Source organism: Miniopterus natalensis, chromosome 10, assembly GCF_054644295.1.
Source record: "Miniopterus natalensis isolate mMinNat1 chromosome 10, mMinNat1.hap1, whole genome shotgun sequence".
In the NCBI taxonomy this organism is placed as follows: Eukaryota; Metazoa; Chordata; class Mammalia; order Chiroptera; family Miniopteridae; genus Miniopterus; species Miniopterus natalensis.
In genome coordinates, this window is record NC_142090.1 from 2,817,830 (window position 1) to 2,835,455 (window position 17,626).

The window sequence follows — 17,626 nt, forward strand, 5'->3', positions numbered from 1 at the left end:
CGGTGATTCGAGTAGCCCCCCTTTGCAGGAATATAGCAAAAACTCAAGGCACAGCTTCGGGTCTGAGAAAGCGTGTGAGCCGGGGTCCGGCCCGGAGCCTCACTGCCTTCCCTCTCTTTACTTTTTTTCCTTGTTAAGCCTCACCGGAGGATATTTTTTCCATTGATCTTTAGAGAGAGTGGAAGGGGGAGAGAGAGAGAGAAACATCGATGTGAGAGAGAGACATTGATCGGTTGCCTCCTGCAGGGTCCCCGACTGAGGCCAGGGATGGAACCTGCAACCGAGGTACATGGCCTTGACCGGGAATGGGACCTGCCACCCTTCGGTACTCAGGCTGACACTCTGACCACTGAGCCACGCCAGCCGGGGCCTCGTTGCCTTCTCTTGTGCGAAGGCCCATTTGCTGGAGCCAACCGCGTAATGACTAGCCACAGAGAGCCCTATGAAAAGGTGTTTTTGCCTGGATTCCTTCTAGAAGACTAAAGACCTTAGAAAATACCCGAAAAGAAGTTTGGTTTGCTTTTTAATAGACTTTTCTCACCCACCGCATTCCCACAAGACTGAGAAGACTCTGGACCTCCTCCAACATAGTCTGAATAGTTTAAATTCTAAAAGATCATAAAGCAGATTGTGAAAAGGAGTCCACAAGCTACACTCGTAGCCCCGAAGCCTTGCTCCAAGTTCATGTGTGAATCGGGAGTAATCTCAGGCGTTGGCCACAGCTCATGCCGTTGGATTGTAAGGTCGCCCAGGCCAGTCCTGAGGCAGGAGGCAAGAAGCTCCGCCCCTGAGAGCGAGGGGGCCTGGTGGGGTAGGTGGGGTGGGGGGACCCCAGGACAGCGTCGTTCAGGAGATGGGCGGTTCTGGGGCTTTTGGAACAAAGTCTCCGAGCTGTGGGGACCCCCCTACCACCCACGGCTGTGTGAACCCTGGTGTCCAGGGACCCAGCTCAATGCAGGGAGGAGCAGCATTAGCATGGGGAAGCTGAGAAAGAAGGGGTTACTAGCCCTGGCCGGTGTGGCCCAGTGGTTAGAGCGTCGGCCCACAGACTGAAGGGTCTCGGGGTGACTGCTGGTCAAGGGCACATACCTGGGATGCAGGTTCGATCTCGGGCTCCAGTCGGGGGGGGTGGGGGAGGCAACCAATCGATGTCTCTCTCTCTGTCTCTGTCTCTCTCTGTCTCTCTGTCTCCCTTCCCCTCTCTTTGAAAAGCAATGGGAAAAACATCCTTGGGTGAGGATTTTTTTGTTAAAAAAAGGTTATAAACTGAAGCAGGGAATTACTCCTTGGGAAAGTGCATCCTCAGCAGAACAGCGCATGGCGGGCGAGTCGGCCTCCCACCCCTGCCCCATGTGGATGCTCCAAACTGTCTCTTGCATTGCCCGGGCTTTCTGTCCCTTCTGAGGTCCTCCTTTAGGCCATGGGTCCTTAGCAGCAGGATCCTGCCGCCCCCTGGCTGTGCGCTTCTGTCTGACCCTCCCCCCCCCCCCCCCCCGTGCCACCACCCCCTCTGCCCATTGTCACCATCCCTCCAAAGCTAGGACCAGCACAGGCCCCCTTGTGTCCTGGACCAGCAGTTGTTTTAAAAAAAAACACACATATAAAAAAGCAAACCCCTCATCCCTTGGAAACTGAAAATGTGCCTTTCTCACCCCGCGCCTCCTGGAACAACGGTCTGCAAGGATGTTTTAAAAATTTTTATTTTGAAAATAGAATAGAATAAAATAAGAATAGAATAGAATAGAATAGAATAGAATAGAATAGAATAGAATAGAATAATAAAATATTGTTGACAATCTCCCCTTTAATCCCCCCTCCCAGCCCCTGCCCCACCCCCCGGCCTTCACCGCACTATGGTCTGTGTCTGCTGGTTGTGCATCTGTGCATATAAGACATTTTGAGATCAGAAACAGAATGAACCCGTCCTTCCCTCTTGTAGCTTTAGACCAAACGCTTGAACAGGCTGGCACTGCCCAGGCGGGCAGGGAGGGGAGGGACCTGAGCAAGTGCCCCGCTCGGCCGCCTGGTCTACCGGGTGGTTTCACCAAGGCGAGGGGCTGGCTCGCTCAGGGCCATGGCCCCTAGTGGTGGACCGGCAGCCACTGCGCATGGTCCTCCCGCAGCTCCCGCGGCACCTCCGGGCCCCTCTCCAGGCGCGGGTCACGCCGGCACGGCCCGCCCGCCCTGTGAAGTCGCCGGCTCCTGGCTCCCTGGTGTCTGGGGCCACTTGCCTGGTGTCTTGTGTGGCTGCCAGGAGCTGGTCCTGTTCCCTCACTAGGGCCTATTCCCTTGTCCTGGCCGCTGCCCGGGAAGAATCAGCGGCATTGTCCCTCTCGGAGGCGACGGCCGCCCTGGACAGAGTCTGTAAGAAGCAGAGGAGGGAGGGGAAGCCTCCTCGGGAGGACACAGCGGGACCTGCCGGTCCTCGGGGGCGGGAAGGCCCCTACCTGGGGCGGACGCTCCCTGCTCCCTGAAGCGGAGGCCCGGGGCCTCCCCGCGTCTGGGTCCCCGGGGCTTTCCCGCCCTCGGCTGCAGAGCTCGCCTCCGAGCGCCTCCCGCCTGCGGCTCCGCGCACGCGACTCGGGACGCTTATTGCAAGGTTTCGTCCATTGGGGGTTCGGGTTCTGTTTTTGTCCTGTTTTCCGCAACCCGATCATAACGTGGGGCTCTCTGCACCATCGTAACATGCTCCCCGCTCGACGCCTGTGCTTGCTGATCAGACAACACGGGTAGAAAGAAATTGGTCTACTTGAAAGCAGTGGGGGCCCTGGCGGGGTGGCTCAGTGGTTAGAGCGTCGGCCCATGCACCAGACGGTTGTGGGTTCAATTCCCGGTCGAGGCCCATACGGGAGGCAACCGATCGATGTTTCTCTCTCATGTCTCATGTCTCTGTCTCTGTCTCTGTCTCTCTCCCTCTCAAATCAATAAAAACATATACTTGGGTAAGAATTTTTTAAAAAGTGCTGGGGGATTGTGTCTGCACTGTCCTATTTCCCTCTGCATTTGTGAATTATGACACCAATAACCTAAAAAAGAGTAAGTGATATTCTTACCTGCCCCACTTCCTTTCATAAGACAAGCCCCCCCCCCCCCCACACACACACACTGTAAATTAGCCTAAATGTGGCTACCACTGACAATCCATTCCTGGGCCTGGTCTGAGCCAGAAAGTGAGGCGACAGGCACAGGGGAGGGGCTGGTTTAGATTGTGCCCTAAGTAAGGACAGAGAGGGTGCTTTTCGCTGTCACCAAGGGATGCTAGAGATCACGGGGCCAGGTCCCCCTTTACATGAAGAGCCGAGGCCCCCAGGCGTGCTCTGCCCAGGGGGCTCTTGCAGGCTCTTAGGATGTGATTGCCCCTAAACTGGCCCCACCCACCCCTCCGTGATCTCTAACCCCCTCTGGAATGCTGAGCAGGCCCCAGGAGAGGCTGTGTCCAGGGGCCGGAGCCAGGGTTGGGAGCGTGAACCACGAAATTTTTCACTGGACTGTGACGCTGGGAACTAGCCCGTCCTCAGCGTCACCATGAGGAGCCCGGCTGGTGCCCCAGCGGAGGACCCTCCCACTGGAAGGATCACGGACAGACGTGCCCCAGTGAGGTGCCAGGCCCCACAAACAGCACAGCACAGGGGTTCCTTCCCCCGGTCCCAGCACAGCCCTCTGGCAGCCCGGCCACCCCCCAAGCCTGGCTGCCATCCTCGCCCCTCTCTCTGCTGTGGGCATCTCTGGGCAGCACTGGTGCCACGAAGCCGGGGCCTGGCCGGTGGGGGGAGGACTGGGACCTGGGCCAGGTGCCTCCTCTGTCGCCCTGCCTGCCAGACGCCAGCTCCCCCTGAATAGCTGCTAAGCCGGCAGCTTTCTTCCTGCTCTTGGGCCCCAGCCCCAGCCCCAGCCCCACCTCCAAGCCGACCTCGCTTCTCAAGACCTTTGGGGGGAACTTCTGTCTTCAAAGCTTTCGGGGCTGTGCGGGTGGAGGCCTGAGCCTGAAGTTCTGTGACCCACGGACACATGGCGTGTAGGGGCTCCCTGGGAATGACACTCCTTCACTGGCTGCTTCTGGAACTGCCACCCCGGAAACACACAGCCCCCACCCTCCAGGCACCGAGGGAGAGAAGGCGGGAACTGAGCCTGAGCCTCACCCCTCTCTCTCCCTCCTGTCTCCTGCCCCGTTGGCTGGTGGGCATTTACCCAGCGTCTTCCCCTGGCCCCGGGCAGCACTGGGGACCCGGAGGGCGGGGGCGGCATCCCTGCCCCAAAGCCCAGGGGTGGGTTTGGTTGGGAAAGGAGATGCACATCCTTTAAACCTATTTATTTATTTTTAATTGATTTTGGAGAGAGGAAGGGAGAGGGAGAGAGAGAAACATCGATAAGATAGAGTCATTCATTGACGGGCCGCCTCCTGCACGCCCTCTGCCGGGGATCGAGCCCGCAACCCGGGCCTGTGCCCTGACCGGGAATCGAGCCGCGACCTCCCGGTTCATAGGTCAACGCTCTAACCATTGAGCCACGCCAGCCTGGCAAGACCTACGTCCTCACATTTGGTGTCAGTGTTGGCTCATCGGTGACAGGTGGCGTGCAGTGCAGGGGAAACGTGCTCTGTGACTTCCAGAGAGGGCGGGCTCGCAGGCCCGAGGGCAGGAGAAGGGGGCGGAGGAAGTCATGCCTGAGTGGGAGGCGGCTGTGGGCGTGAGAACAGGAGGAGGAGAGGGGACACCTGTGCACACAAGGCCTAGGGACGGGAGTCAGGAACGTGGGATGGAGGAGCAGTGAGGGAGACCCGCTGCGGCCTAGCGGGCTGACTAGTCTGGGTCTAGGTCAGAAGCAGCAAGTGGGTGGCCTTGGCCGTGTCCGCTGGCATCTTTGCTTTGACTCACGTACTTTAAGTATTTCCAGTAGCACATTTAAAATAAAAAATTTCACCTGGCCGGCGTGGCTCAGTGGATTGAGCTCCGTCCCAGGCACCAAGAGGTCACCCGTTCGATTCCGGGTCAGGGCACACGTGTGGGTTGTGGGCTCGATCCCCAGTAGGGGGCGTGCAGGAGGCAGCCAATGGATGTTTCTATCTCTCTCCCCCTCTCCCTTCCTTTCTCTAAAAAAAAATAATACATAAAACAAAAACATATTTAAAAATGAAATTAAAATGTCGTTCAGTTACCTAGATGAGACCAGACCCAAATCCCAATTCTGCTTCTGTCGGAAAACAAATCAGTGTTAGGCAGCATTACTGTGTATTAGTGTCCGGGGGCTGCTGTGCCCGAGCACCGCGCCCTGGTGGCTTGACGGCAGGCGTTTGCTCCCCCAGCTCTGGGGGTGGACTCTGGCCCTGAGGTGCCTGCAGGGCCCCCCTCCCCGTGAGGCTCCGGGCGCGCTCCCGGCGCAGGGCTTCGTGGGGCGGACAGGGGTCGAACGGTATTTGACCGAATGGGAGGAAACGGTGTCTGCCGGGCACACGGGAGAAACCGTCCACCCAGACGACTCCTGAACTGCCCGAGACCCCCCTCACTGCAGGGGGACCCCGCCCGCAGCTCGGGCTGGGTGCCGAGGGGATTTCTGGACTCGGCCCACGCTGAGGGATTAGAGAGCGGTTTATAAAGGCCTGTCCCAGTGTTCAGAGTTTAATCCTTTGATTGCTGCTATTTGAGATTTCGGCCCTTGGAAGTGGGGGAGCCTCGACAACCCCCCCCCAGCCTCCTAACAGCTGTGGTTTCCCCCTCAGCCTCCGGCCTCTCCTCCTCGCCGTCCACGCCCACCCCGGTGGCCAAGCAGCACTCCTTCCCCCTGGAAGCCTACAAGCAGGAGCCCGAGCGGCTGGAGAACCGCATCTATGCCTCCTCTTCGCCTGTGGATGCGGGACAGAGGTTCTGCCCCTCCGCCTTCCAGGGCCCCGCCAGGCCTCCAGCAGCGTCCCCCACGTACCTCGCTCCCTCTAGAACCGTAAGTCGGGGCACTGACCTGGGGGCCTTGACCTGGGGGCCCTGACCTGGGAGCCTTGACTTGGAGGCCGTGGCTTGGGAGCTTTGACCTGGGGGCCTTGACCTGGGGGCCTTGACCTGGGGGCCCTGACCTGGGGGCCTTGACCTGGGAGCCTTGACCTGGGGGCCTTGACCTGGGAGCCTTGACCTGGGGGCCTTGACCTGGGGGCCTTGACCTGGGAGCCTTGACCTGGGGGCCTTGACCTGGGAGCCTTGACCTGGAAGCCTTGACCTGGGGGCCTTGACCTGGGAGCCTTGACCTGGGGCCCTTGACCTGGGGGCCTTGACCTGGGGGCCTTGACCTGGGGGCCGCCACCAGGCGTCGAGGGCAGGCCGGGTCTGATTGTGTTCCCTCAAAGCTGAGGCTGTCCACTCCCCACGTGCATGGGATATTTCATCGGGAATCTCGGGCTGCGAGAGAAAGTGGGAGGGCCCGGTGGGCAGGTGGAAATCCCATGGCAAGTGCTAACACCTGGAACACGACCAGAAACAGGTTTTTGTTCCCTCAGCTTCTATTGAAAAAAAATCAGTCATTAAAAGTTTTGTTTGAATTTGTCTTGAGTGGGAGACTAAAGGAACAGGTCACAGGCAAAACAAAACAAAAAGAAAGAAAGGAAAACAGCTTTTTAAAAATAGGAATTTGATTCTAGAGTTTTCCGATTTGAAGCTTGGCATCGGTTGAGTTGGGAAGCGTCCTGGAGGAGGGGGCCTTGCGGTGGAGGGGGTGGGGCAGCTGTCCTTGCTCCGTCCGAGGACTGGGGAGGGTTCACGGGGGAAGCCGGCCACTGTTCCGTGCGGTGGGCCCTGCGCGTGGACGCGTGGACCCGTGGACTCTATCCCTCATTGCCCGCCTGGCCCGTGTTCTGTACGGCGCGCAGATCCTCAGTATTAGGTCTGTGCCCAGCAAGGACATAAGACATATCGCCCAGAGTGATCGATGTGCATGTAGCTACTTGATTCCACTGTTCCCATTTCCTGGGGCTGGCGGAACAGAGTGGCACCAACTGGGGGCCTTAGAGCAGCAGGGAGCCGCGTCTCTCAGCTCTGAGATCGGGGCGCTGGCAGGACTGAGCGCCCTCCGAAGTCTCCGGGGGAGGGACCCTTCCTTGTCTCCTCCGGCTCCCGGGGCCCCCAGGCTGTCCTTGGCTTGGGGCTGCATCGCTCCCGCCTCTGCCTCCCTCTCCCGTGTGTCTTCCCTGTGTGTCTGTCTGTGTCTGGATTTCCCTCTTCTTATCAGGACGCCAGTCCTCCTGGGTTCGGGCCCAGCCCGGTCCAGAGTGACCCCATCTCAACCTGATGACATCTCCAAAGACTTGATTTCCAAATACGGTCACATTCACAGGTGTCGGAGGTTAGGACTTCAGCGTCATTTTGCGCGGGGGGGGGGGTGGGGGGTGGGGGTGGGGGGGGGTGGGGGGGGGGACGACACAGTCCAACCAGAACAGTTGTTATTTTGGGGGGAAAGAAGATGTGCTTGTCGTTTGTCATGCGGAGAACATCCTATGACCCTTCTTGCCCCCTTGGTGGTGACTGTGTCAGCTGCATGCTTCGCAGAGTGTTGTTTGTTTAAAGTGCTGAGGGATGGCCCAGCCAGTGTGGCTCAGTGGTTGAGCATCGACCTATGAACCAGGAGAGATCATGGTTCGATCCCCGGTCAGGGTACATGCCCGGGTTTACAGAGACAGATAGCAGGATGGTGGGTGCCAGGGGCTGGGTGGGGAGGAATGGGGGTTATTGTTTAATAGGGATAGAGTTTCAGTTTTGCAAGATTTTCGAAAGTTCTGGAGATGATGGTGGTGATGGTTATACAACGTGAGTGTACTTAATGCCACTGAGTTTTCCTCTTTAAAAAAAAAAAATGGTTAGAATGGTAACCTATGTATATTTTACCACAATTTTTTAAATGGTCAAAGCTACAATGTTCATATAGTCTGGGCATCAGATAATCCTTAGGTTGTGAAATTATATGTTTCAAAATTGGAAGACAGTGTTGCCACTGGCTCCCTGACATGAAACAAGGCCTTAATCCCATTTGTAAATTTTATCACCCAAGGCCTCCGGGGGCTGCCTTCTCCCTTCCTTCTCGATAGTTTCAAGATCACATAAAGTGGTTTTCTTAATAATTGCATCATGTTGAACGTCTTTAATTTATGCGCTACGTTTCTTAAGAGCTTGGTTGATTTAATTCATTTGGCTACCGGCGTAATCTTCATGGAGGAATGTCAGTTGCTTACAGGCATCCGTCTGCCACACAATATTTCAATATAATGTATCCCTGCCTTTTGGAATCAAAAAATACTTTCCGTAAACATTGACCATGAAGATCATGCTCATAAAACTTGTTCCCATGAATGTTGTTCTAAAATTGGAAAAGGGGTGAGAGTAATTAATTAGTATGTAACAGACAGCTCTCATTTTATCATTTATTTGCCAGAGCCAGTGCTAGGAAAGGGTGATGGGTGACAAATGAATCACCCGCATGAGGCAGGGACGGTGTCCATTCTATCCACTCGGTTAGTGTCACGTTGTACATGGGAGGATTTCGAGAAAGAGCTAATAGCTAATTGAACAAAGGGAGCTCTTGTCCATTGGGAGGAACAGACAGGTGAGTAAGTCCAGTGGGGCTTTATGGAACCCGTGTCGTTATCATGGGAGAAAATGCCCAGCCTGGTCTCCGTGAGGGGAGGAGCCAACCGCAGAGGAAGGATGTGGAATTTTTTTTCCCAGCAGCAGCAGCAAGCAATAATCAGCTTTGCATGTTAGGATGATCCCTCAGGGGCTGGGCATGGAAATCGGATGGCATTTGGGAGCTCAGTGAGAGGCGGCCTGAAATGATGCGGGTCTGGTGGCAGCTGAAGGGGGAAGGAGCGGCCTGGTGTTCGCAAGTAAAGAGCCATTCGAGAGGTTGCGTGGAAGGGACCTGGAAGGTAGTGACTGACCAGTTGCAGGGGAAAGAGCAGAATCAGAGGAGGGCTCCAGAGGCCTTGCCTTGGGAGCTAGACGGATGTCATTGCATTTCCTGGGATAAGGAGCGGGCTGTGCACATGTGCATGTGCGTGTGTGTTGCATGGGTTGGTGTGTTATACATTTATGTGTATGCATGTGTGTGTGCATGTGTTTATGTGTGCATGTGTGTGTGTGCATGTGTGCATGTGTGCATGTGTGTATGCATGTGTTTATGTGTGCCTGTGTGTATCGAACATGTGGGGGGTGCATGTGTGTGTTGTACATGTGGGGGGTGCATATGTGTGTGCATGTACATATGTGTGTGGACGCTTCCATGTGTGTGTTTGTGTGTGTGCATGTGAGCTTGAGCGTGTGTGTGTGGCTGTACGTATGTGTAGGGGGTGATGGTGCACTAAGGTGTCTGTGGGGCATCCAAGCAGAAGTGTCCAAAGAGCAAACACCTCGGGCCAGGTATTTATTTCTCATGGGCCTGGAGGCTGGAAGTCCAAGCCCAAGGTGCTGGCAGGCTCGGTTTCTGCTGAGGCCGCTCTCCTGGGCCGCAGGCGGCCATCTCTCCCCGTGTCCCCACCCATCCCCGGTGTCCCTTCCGCCTCTTACTAGGACGCCAGCCCTGTTGGCTTAGGGCCCCCCTCATGACCTCATTTAACCTCAGTAACTTCTTTACTCCAAATATAGTCCCGTTGGGGGTTCAGGCTTCAACATATAAATTTGGGGGAAGGATCCAATTCAGCCCATAATAGATTATAAATTATTATTGTCATCTTAAGTTTTGGGGTGATTTGTGATGTATCAAAAAATAACTAACACTTGCCCTGGCTGTTGTGGCTCAGTTGTTGGAGCATCGCCCCCTGTACGCCAAAAGGTGGTGGTTTCAATTCCCGGTCGGTCAGGGCACACGCCCAGGTTGCGGGCTCGACCCCCCGTAGGGAGCATGCGGGGGGCAGCCGATCGATGACGTTTCTCTCTCGTCATCAGATGTTTCTATTTCTCTCTTCCTCTCCCTTCCTCTCTCTCTCAAAACCAATAAAAACATATATTTTTAAAAACCTGTAAAAAATAATAGTAACTAACACTTGTTTCATCACATACGTGGGGAGGTAACGTAACTCGGTAAATTCATGAACTTTGGTTTTTCCTTAAACCTGACTCCGCCTCCGAGACTCCGAGGCTTCCTCGTATGACTATTTGGAAGGAAATCACTAATCAATCTTTCCAGATTGTTATTAGGAATAATTTTTACCTTTTTATAAACACAGGAAAGCACTTTAAACGTCGAAACGTATTTCAGGCTGCTTGACGTGAAGGAGCAGCTGACGATCTCACACGCACGACTGTGTTTTTGTGTTTCCATCTCGGCGTCTTAAACATCAAGTCACAGCCTAATAAGGTCTCGACGCTCACACCGTCTGCCCAGAAATGGCAAAGTAACAGTCCCATACCCTGTTCCTTGCCGCAGATTAGATATTTTAAAAATAGTTTGGGGGGTGAGATTCGCATTGGGCCCGGGAGTGGGAGCGGCGGGGCTTGGTTATCGCGACAGCCGGGCGCAGACAAGTGCTGCCCGCGAGTGGAGGAGGCGGGCGGAGGGGCTCCGCGCTCCTCGCCGTCAGGAAGACGGATGACATTTGGCGTTTCTCCGGTGTTGCTGCCCTGCTGGAGGAGTCACTCGGTGGCCGAGAGAAGGCAGAGCCCAAATCAAGAGGCGTCCTGGCCTGAGAGCTGGGCCTGTGTCCTTTCAGGCCTCTTGTTCATTCAGCTCCCCGGGTAGCTGAGCTCCAGGGAAAGGGGCTTGGGTCTTTTTGCCTCAAGATTTTTGTTTTGTTTTCTTTTAAAAAAATACATTTTTACTGATCTTAGAGAGAGGGAGAGAGAGACAGAAGCATCGATGATGCGCCTCCTGCACGGCCCCTGCTGGGGATCGAGCCCACAACCCGGGCATGTGCCCCGACTGGGAATCGAACCGGGAACCTCTTGGTAAATGGGTTGACGCTCAATCACTGAGCCACACTGGCCAGGGCTCAAGATTTTATTTTTTTTTTAACTTGTTTTTTTTTGAATATATCTTTATTGATTTCAGAGAGAGGAAAGGAGAGGGAGAGAGAGAGATAGAAACATCAATGATGAGAGAGTCATTGATCGAGCCCGCAACCCGGGCCTGTGCCCTGACCGGGAATCAAACCCCGATCGCCCGGATCCTAGGTCGACGCTCAACCGCTGAGCCACGCCCGGCCGGGCTTTTTTTTTAACTCGTTAAATGCCCTGCCTCTGTCCCCTCCCGGGAAATCAGTCGTTCAGCAGTTTCCTAAGACCCTGTTATGTGCCTGGCACTGTCCAGGCCCTCAGTAGTCAGGATTGGGATAATCCCCCCCCCCAGAGCCCCCCAGGACCCAGGGTTTACGTGGCAAGGTGCACTGTCCGCCTTGTCACTTCTAGATCCCACCCTGACAGACGGGGGACCCGCTTCTGAAGGTCTGCAGGTCCCAGGGCCATGGGCTCAGCATTGCTGGGATCACAGGGACACAAACTCCAGGAAAAACCTCGGTTTCCGGTGCTGTCTCGGGTGACGGAGCCACTGCTTCTCGCGGTTGAATCTGCCGTCAGGACAGTGGCCACGTCAGGGTTCACCTGAATGTTTTCCCCCGAGGGGAGCAGCCCTGCCTTCACCTGGGAGAGGCCGTGGTTAAAGTATTGGTGTGAGCCCTGGCCGGCGCGGCCCAGGCTAGAGCGTAGGCTGTGCACGGAGGGCCGTGGGTTCCATTCCCGGGCAAGGTCACCCACCTGGCTGGCAGGTTCCCTCCCCGCCCCCAGTCGGGGCACATGCAGGAGGCAGCCAATCAAAGTGTCTCTCTCACATCGATGTTTCTCTCTCTCTCTCTGGCCCCCTCCCTCCCTCCCTTCCGCTCTCTCTAAAAAAATCAACAGAAAAAATATCCTCGGGTGAAGCTTAACAGGAAAAAAAAAATGCTGGTGTCCCCTGGCATTGGGATGGTCATGGGAGTTGGTCCCGGTGGGAGGCGGGACTCACCGCGGGGATCCCTTCCCCCCACTTGGGCAGGCGGCGGGGGTGTGAATGATGTCATTAGGCATGTCACGGGCCGAAGGCGTCTCTGTCCCGGGAAGTGAGCGTGACTTGGATAAGCGGGGGCAGAAGCCGGCTTGCGGAAGCCGCCGCGGGGGTGCGAGGTGAGGTGTGGACAGGGGACAGCTTCACCAGGAGGCCGGGCGCGAGGCGGGCCGCGAGGCCCTGCAGAGGGCGCGTCTGCTAGAGGATGGGCCCGGCGTGAGCCTGGCGATGTGGCCCGTGGCAGGGGGACTCTAGGGTGGCCCACCCGTTTCGGGTGCGAAAGGATGGATGGCAGTGTCACTAGGTTAGGGAGGGGCCGTAGATCTGGGGACGACAGGTAAGTTCCATCTGGGGCACACTTTCTTCGGTTCTCTCCGGACATCGAACAGAGACTTACGGGGCCCGGATACATCAGCCCGGAGTGGAAAAGCTGACATTAGAATAAGGATTCTCCGCCCATTTTTATTTTTTTTGGTATTGATTTGAAAGCGAGAGGAAGAGAGGAACGTTATTTGCTGCCCCACTTATTTATGATCCATCGGTTGCTTCTTATGTGGGCCCTGACCGGGGATGGAGCCCACGGCCTTGGCGGATCGGGGGCGACGCTCTAACCGACGGAGCCACCCGGCAGGGCCTCTCTGCCCATTGCACTGACCACATATTAAGTCAAAGAAATCAAGACTCTGAGCACCTTCACCTGTGTCCCTGCGGGCGCAGGGACGGGAAAAGCCTGGTTTACCTCATAAGGAATATTTACCCACCAACACAGTTGTACGAAAGTGCACCTGGGGGGCCGGGGGGGCGGCCGTTGGAGGGTGGAAAAATCACTGTACCTACTCATGCGTTCGTTCTGGCCGGGCTGGTCCTGATTTGCATTTAGATGGAAATTCCTTCGGCTCCAAACCGGGACTCCCCCTCACTCACGGCCCTTAGAAAAGCATTAACCGGAGCTCGTGGGTATCGCCGGTACAAGTGCGACACACACCCTAACAGCGGCGTTAACGACTCGGTAGGAATGAGCCGTCGGAGCCGTGGAAAAGTTTAGAACCAGCCCGCTCGGGGGCGGCCTGGGAACAGCTGCCTGACCTGTTAATGAGTGACCGCCGGCCGGCTTCTCGGGCGGCCCGGGCGCCTGTTTCCAGGGCCCGCGAGGGGTTATGCGCTTTCCCCGCTATTTCGGAGGCTTGGCGCGGACCCCGAGACCGATGTGATTTGGGGTCCTGAGTTTGTTTGTTTGTTTTTAGTATTTTTATTGATTTCAGAACGAGGAAGGGAGAGGGAGAGAGAGAAACATCAGCGGTGACAGAGTCACGGATCGGCTCCCTCCCGTGTGCCCCCTGCTGGGGATCGAGCCCACAACCCGGGCCTGTGCCCCGACCGGGAATCGAGCCGTGACCTCCAGGTTCCCAGGTGGACTATCAACCACTGAGCCACGCCGGCCGGCTGGGTCCTGAGTTTTAAGAACGGCACCTGGTGATCTTGGGCACGGTTGAAGAAGAGGTGTATTTTATTCAGAAAAGGGAATTTGAGGCAGGCGGCTCTAGGGACCCACACGTAGAGGACACGGTTTCTGGGCCCGGTTGCTTGTAACGGGCGCGTTCACAAGCCGGGCGGCCTGCTCCGCTCTCTCGGTCTAGCCTGACAGCCGACCCGCTTACCGCCTTTGCATTTATTTGATTTTAAAAATTAGGTTCACCTGGAGAGATGTTCGATCGCCTCCTATAAAGACGGCGTCTCTCTAAGACGAGAGCGTCTTGGAAACCGGTTGCGGGACAGCGTGAATGCGCTGGCTTCCAATGACCTGCGCGTGGGTGGCGAAGAAGGTAAATTAGCCCCGGCCGGGTGGCCCCGTTGGCTGGAGCCTCATCCTGGGCCCCAAAAGGTCGCGGGTTTGATTCCCATCAGGGCACGTGCGTAGGTTTCGGGTTCAATCCTTGGTGGATGCTTCTCTCTCACATCAATGTTTCTCTCTCTCTCTCTCTCCCTTCCTCTCTCTCAAGTCAATACAATAAAATAAAAAAGGGAGAGCTTTTAAAAATATATATTCTTGTGACATGCCCCTCGCCGATGTGTTTGGGACAGTCCTGTTTGACACTGTTCCTGTGTCTGCTCTCAGCCCAGTACTGACTTAGATCGGGTACACTTGGTGCCAGGTAACTTATGACAATGTCACTGCCAGTCTTAAAGTGACCGTCAGTGGACTCGGAGAAGGCGGTGGACAATAGGCTTCGGGGTCTGTGGAACAAACCTGCCCACCATTCTTTGAATAGAATATAGTTGTCATTTTTTCCCTACCAGGAAGAACAAGCTTTCAGCACTTTTCGTTTCCTGCAGCAGTCGCGGGTTCTTGGACATCCTGTCCTCCCGATTGGAGGCTGCCAGTCTCTCCTGCCTCGCTGCCAAGTGATGAAATTAGGGACTCGATTAAAACTCTTTGGGTTGAGCCCTGGCCGGTGTGGCCCGGTGGTTAGAGCATCGTTCCATGCGCCGAGGGGTCACAGGTCCGGTTCCCAGTCAGGGCGCCTACCCGAGTTGTGGGTTCGATCCCCAGAATACTGGTTTCTCTCTCGCGTCGATGTTCCTCTCTTACTTTGCATGCCAGGCCTGCACAGGAGATGTTATTATCTCTGTTTTGCTGGTTAAGAATCCAGGTTTAGAGAAACTTGCTTGTGTGCTGGAGGCTATGGCTGGTAAAAGGCACACACATGATTCGAAGGCCTACCTTTGAACCCCGAGTTCTTTCCATGTTGCCGAAGGGCAGCCCCCACGTCGAGAGCGGCGATGGTTTATGGGCACCAGGCCTGAGCAGGGGACGGTGCCAGGCGCCCAGCACACACGGGCATGAGGCTCAGAGGCCACGTGCCCGGCGCACAGCCCCGTGTGGCCGAGCTGGACTCAGAACCAGGACCGTCGAGGGCGGAAGGGTCTGAGCCACGAAGTCAGAACAGGCCCTGTTCTCAGCGGCACTGTTGGTTTTTTTCCGTTTTTTTCTGTGCTCCAGTCACACGTGTTGACTTTGAGATTACGCTCCGAGATCTTAATAAAAAGAGGGAGCAGCTGCCCTGGCCAGTGATCTCCGTGGTTAGAGCATCGGCCTGCACCCTGAAGGGTTGTGGGTTCGATCCCTGACCCTGGTCTGGGCACGTGCAGGAGGCAAACAGTCAGTGTGTCTCTCTCTCCCCCTCCCTCCCTTCCATTCTCTCTCTAAAAAAATCAATGGAGCCCGGCCGGGCGTGGCTCAGCGGCTGAGCGTCGACCTAGGATCCAGGCTATTGGGGTTCGATTCCCGGTCAGGGCACGTGCCGGGGTTGTGGGCTCGATCAATGACTCTCTCATCATTGGTGTTTCTATCTCTCTCTCTCCCCCTCCTTTCCTCTCTCTGAAATCAATAAAGATATATTTTTAAAAATAATAATAAAATAATAAAATTAAAAAATCAATGGAAAAAAATATCCTCAGGTGAGAATTAACCAAAAAAAAAACCAACAAAAAAAGTAGCAACTGATGACACCCCTTTGAGATTTTGACCCCTGTAGGCTTTTTAATTCCGTGATGTCACTTGAATCAAAGCACAATCCTCCAATACAATCGAGCCACCGGCCCTTCCTCAGTCAGGAAGAAAAGACCGACACTGGCCTTGTTCCCAGGTGCTGCCCCAGACACTGGCCTCTGCTCAGACCCTATAAATGGATCCTGCAGAAATCGATGCCGAGCAAAATGCACTGTTGGACTAAGATTCTTGCCCAGGAAATGAACTGTGGTCTTGCGTAGCTTGTGTTTCAACGTGGGGTTATTTCCAGTTTTTCTTGACTCACCGGACGACCCATTGGTATTTCTCTGTGGAGCCGTGGGAAACCGCGTGCTTGTAACTTTTTTAATTTAACCGCAGCCGTGTGGTGCTGCTGAGGCGACAGGTTTAGATGATGTTTCCAGTTGTCGTGGCTTCTTTACGGACAGAATTGCCCAAGGAAACAACAGATCGGCAGAAAAGTAAACCTCCCGGCTCACTGTCTGGCCAGTGTGGCTCAGCGGGTGAGCATCGGCCCACGCACCTAAAGGTCGCCGGTTCAGTCCCCGGTCAGGGCGCATGCCCGGGTTGTGGGCTGGGTCCCCAGTAGGGGGCGTGCAGGAGGCAGCCGATCGATGATTCTCTCTCGACATTGATGTTTCTCTCTCTCCCTCTCTCTAAAATAAATAAAGCCCGGCCGGGCGTGGCTCAGCGGTTGAGCGTCGACCTAGGATCCAGGAGATTAGGGTTCGATTCCCGGTCAGGGCACATGCCCGGGTTGTGGGCTGCAGCCGATCAATGACTCTCTCATCATTGATGTTTCTATCTCTCTGTCTCCCTCTCCTTTTCTCTCTGTGAAGTCAATAAAGATATATTTAAAATAAAATTAAAATAAAATAAATAAAAAGTATATTTTAAAATAAATTCTTATAATTGATTGTTTAAAACAAAACAAAACTTTATACACTATTTAGAACCGCTGCAGGAAAGCCGTACTGATCTAAACTTGATTTTCCAGTTGTGTTCGTGTCAGGAGAGTTATGAAACGTACTAGTCTGCTAAGACCGAGCCACCGTTTTTGAAGCCAGGGCAATAAAAAGGTGTTGGCAGAGGCCTTCGAGAAATGAGCGGTAACTTCAAGGAGCTCGCGGGTGACACTTCAGCCGCACTGCGCAGCTTTTGTGATCCCGCCCGTTTCCCTTTATTGGCTTTTCTTTGCTTCCACAAAGTCTTCCTTGCTGTAGTTAAAGGCTCCTTTGATGCGCCTGTTTCTAATTATTACTCTCGTTTCTTTTCTGTATGTTTCTTTTTTTTAATATATATATTTATTGATTTCAGAGAGAGGAGGGAGAGGGGGAGAGAGAGAGAAACATCAGTGATGAGAGAGTCATCGATCAGCTGCCTCCTGCAGGCCCCCGACTGGGGATCGAGCCTGAGACCCGGGCATGTGCCCTGACCGGGAATCGAACCCCGATCTCCTGCATCACAGGTCAATGCTCACCCACTGAGCCACGCCGGCCAGACTCTAACTATCTTTCTTTAACTTCTCCCCAGGAACACTCCACTCCGCCCTGGCTGGGCAGAATGTTTCTCTCTCTCTCTAAAAGTTGATCAATAAGTAAAAATTTTAAAAATCAAATAAACCCACCGCGCTCTCGGATAAAGACCATGCAGACACCTTTGCCTCCGGCGCCCTTCCTCTGCCCTCGCCATCACCGAAACGCTTCCTTCCCTCCCTTCCTTCAGGATCGGCCTCGTCGCGTCTCCTACGGGAGCGTCCCTCTGAGGGTCCCTTAGCATCGAGTCCACTGTGCAGTTGCTACAGTTGCTGTTTACTTAAACCTTGTAACTTTTTGCATTGTGACATGTGCAGCAATATCCCCAATTAAAATATGGCCTTCATCTACTTAGAATATCACCTCCTGCGTCTAATATTAATGCCCAAATATCATTTGGGATGTTTTGGGCTGCAAACTAACAGGAAACTCCCAATTACAAGTGGCTCAAAGACAGGTATTGTCTCACATCACAGGTCCAGAGGTAGGACGGGCCCCAGGCCTGGTCAGTGATGTCAGCGAGGACCCCAATTCTCTCTGTCTGTCTCTACACTGGCTT

At 54.8% G+C, this 17,626-nt stretch overlaps 1 protein-coding gene across 3 annotated transcripts in view; it reads left to right on the forward strand.

Annotated features, from left to right (window-relative positions):
- Nucleotides 1–17,626, forward strand: part of PRKAG2 (protein kinase AMP-activated non-catalytic subunit gamma 2) — a 165,574-nt gene that overhangs the window by 96,270 nt on the left and 51,678 nt on the right. For all 3 annotated transcript variants that reach the window (XM_087820914.1, XM_087820913.1, XM_087820912.1), the window contains exon 4: nucleotides 5,717–5,934. In XM_087820914.1, the coding sequence (XP_087677040.1) occupies nucleotides 5,717–5,934 (218 nt within the window). The remainder of the gene's footprint in view (nucleotides 1–5,716; nucleotides 5,935–17,626) is intronic.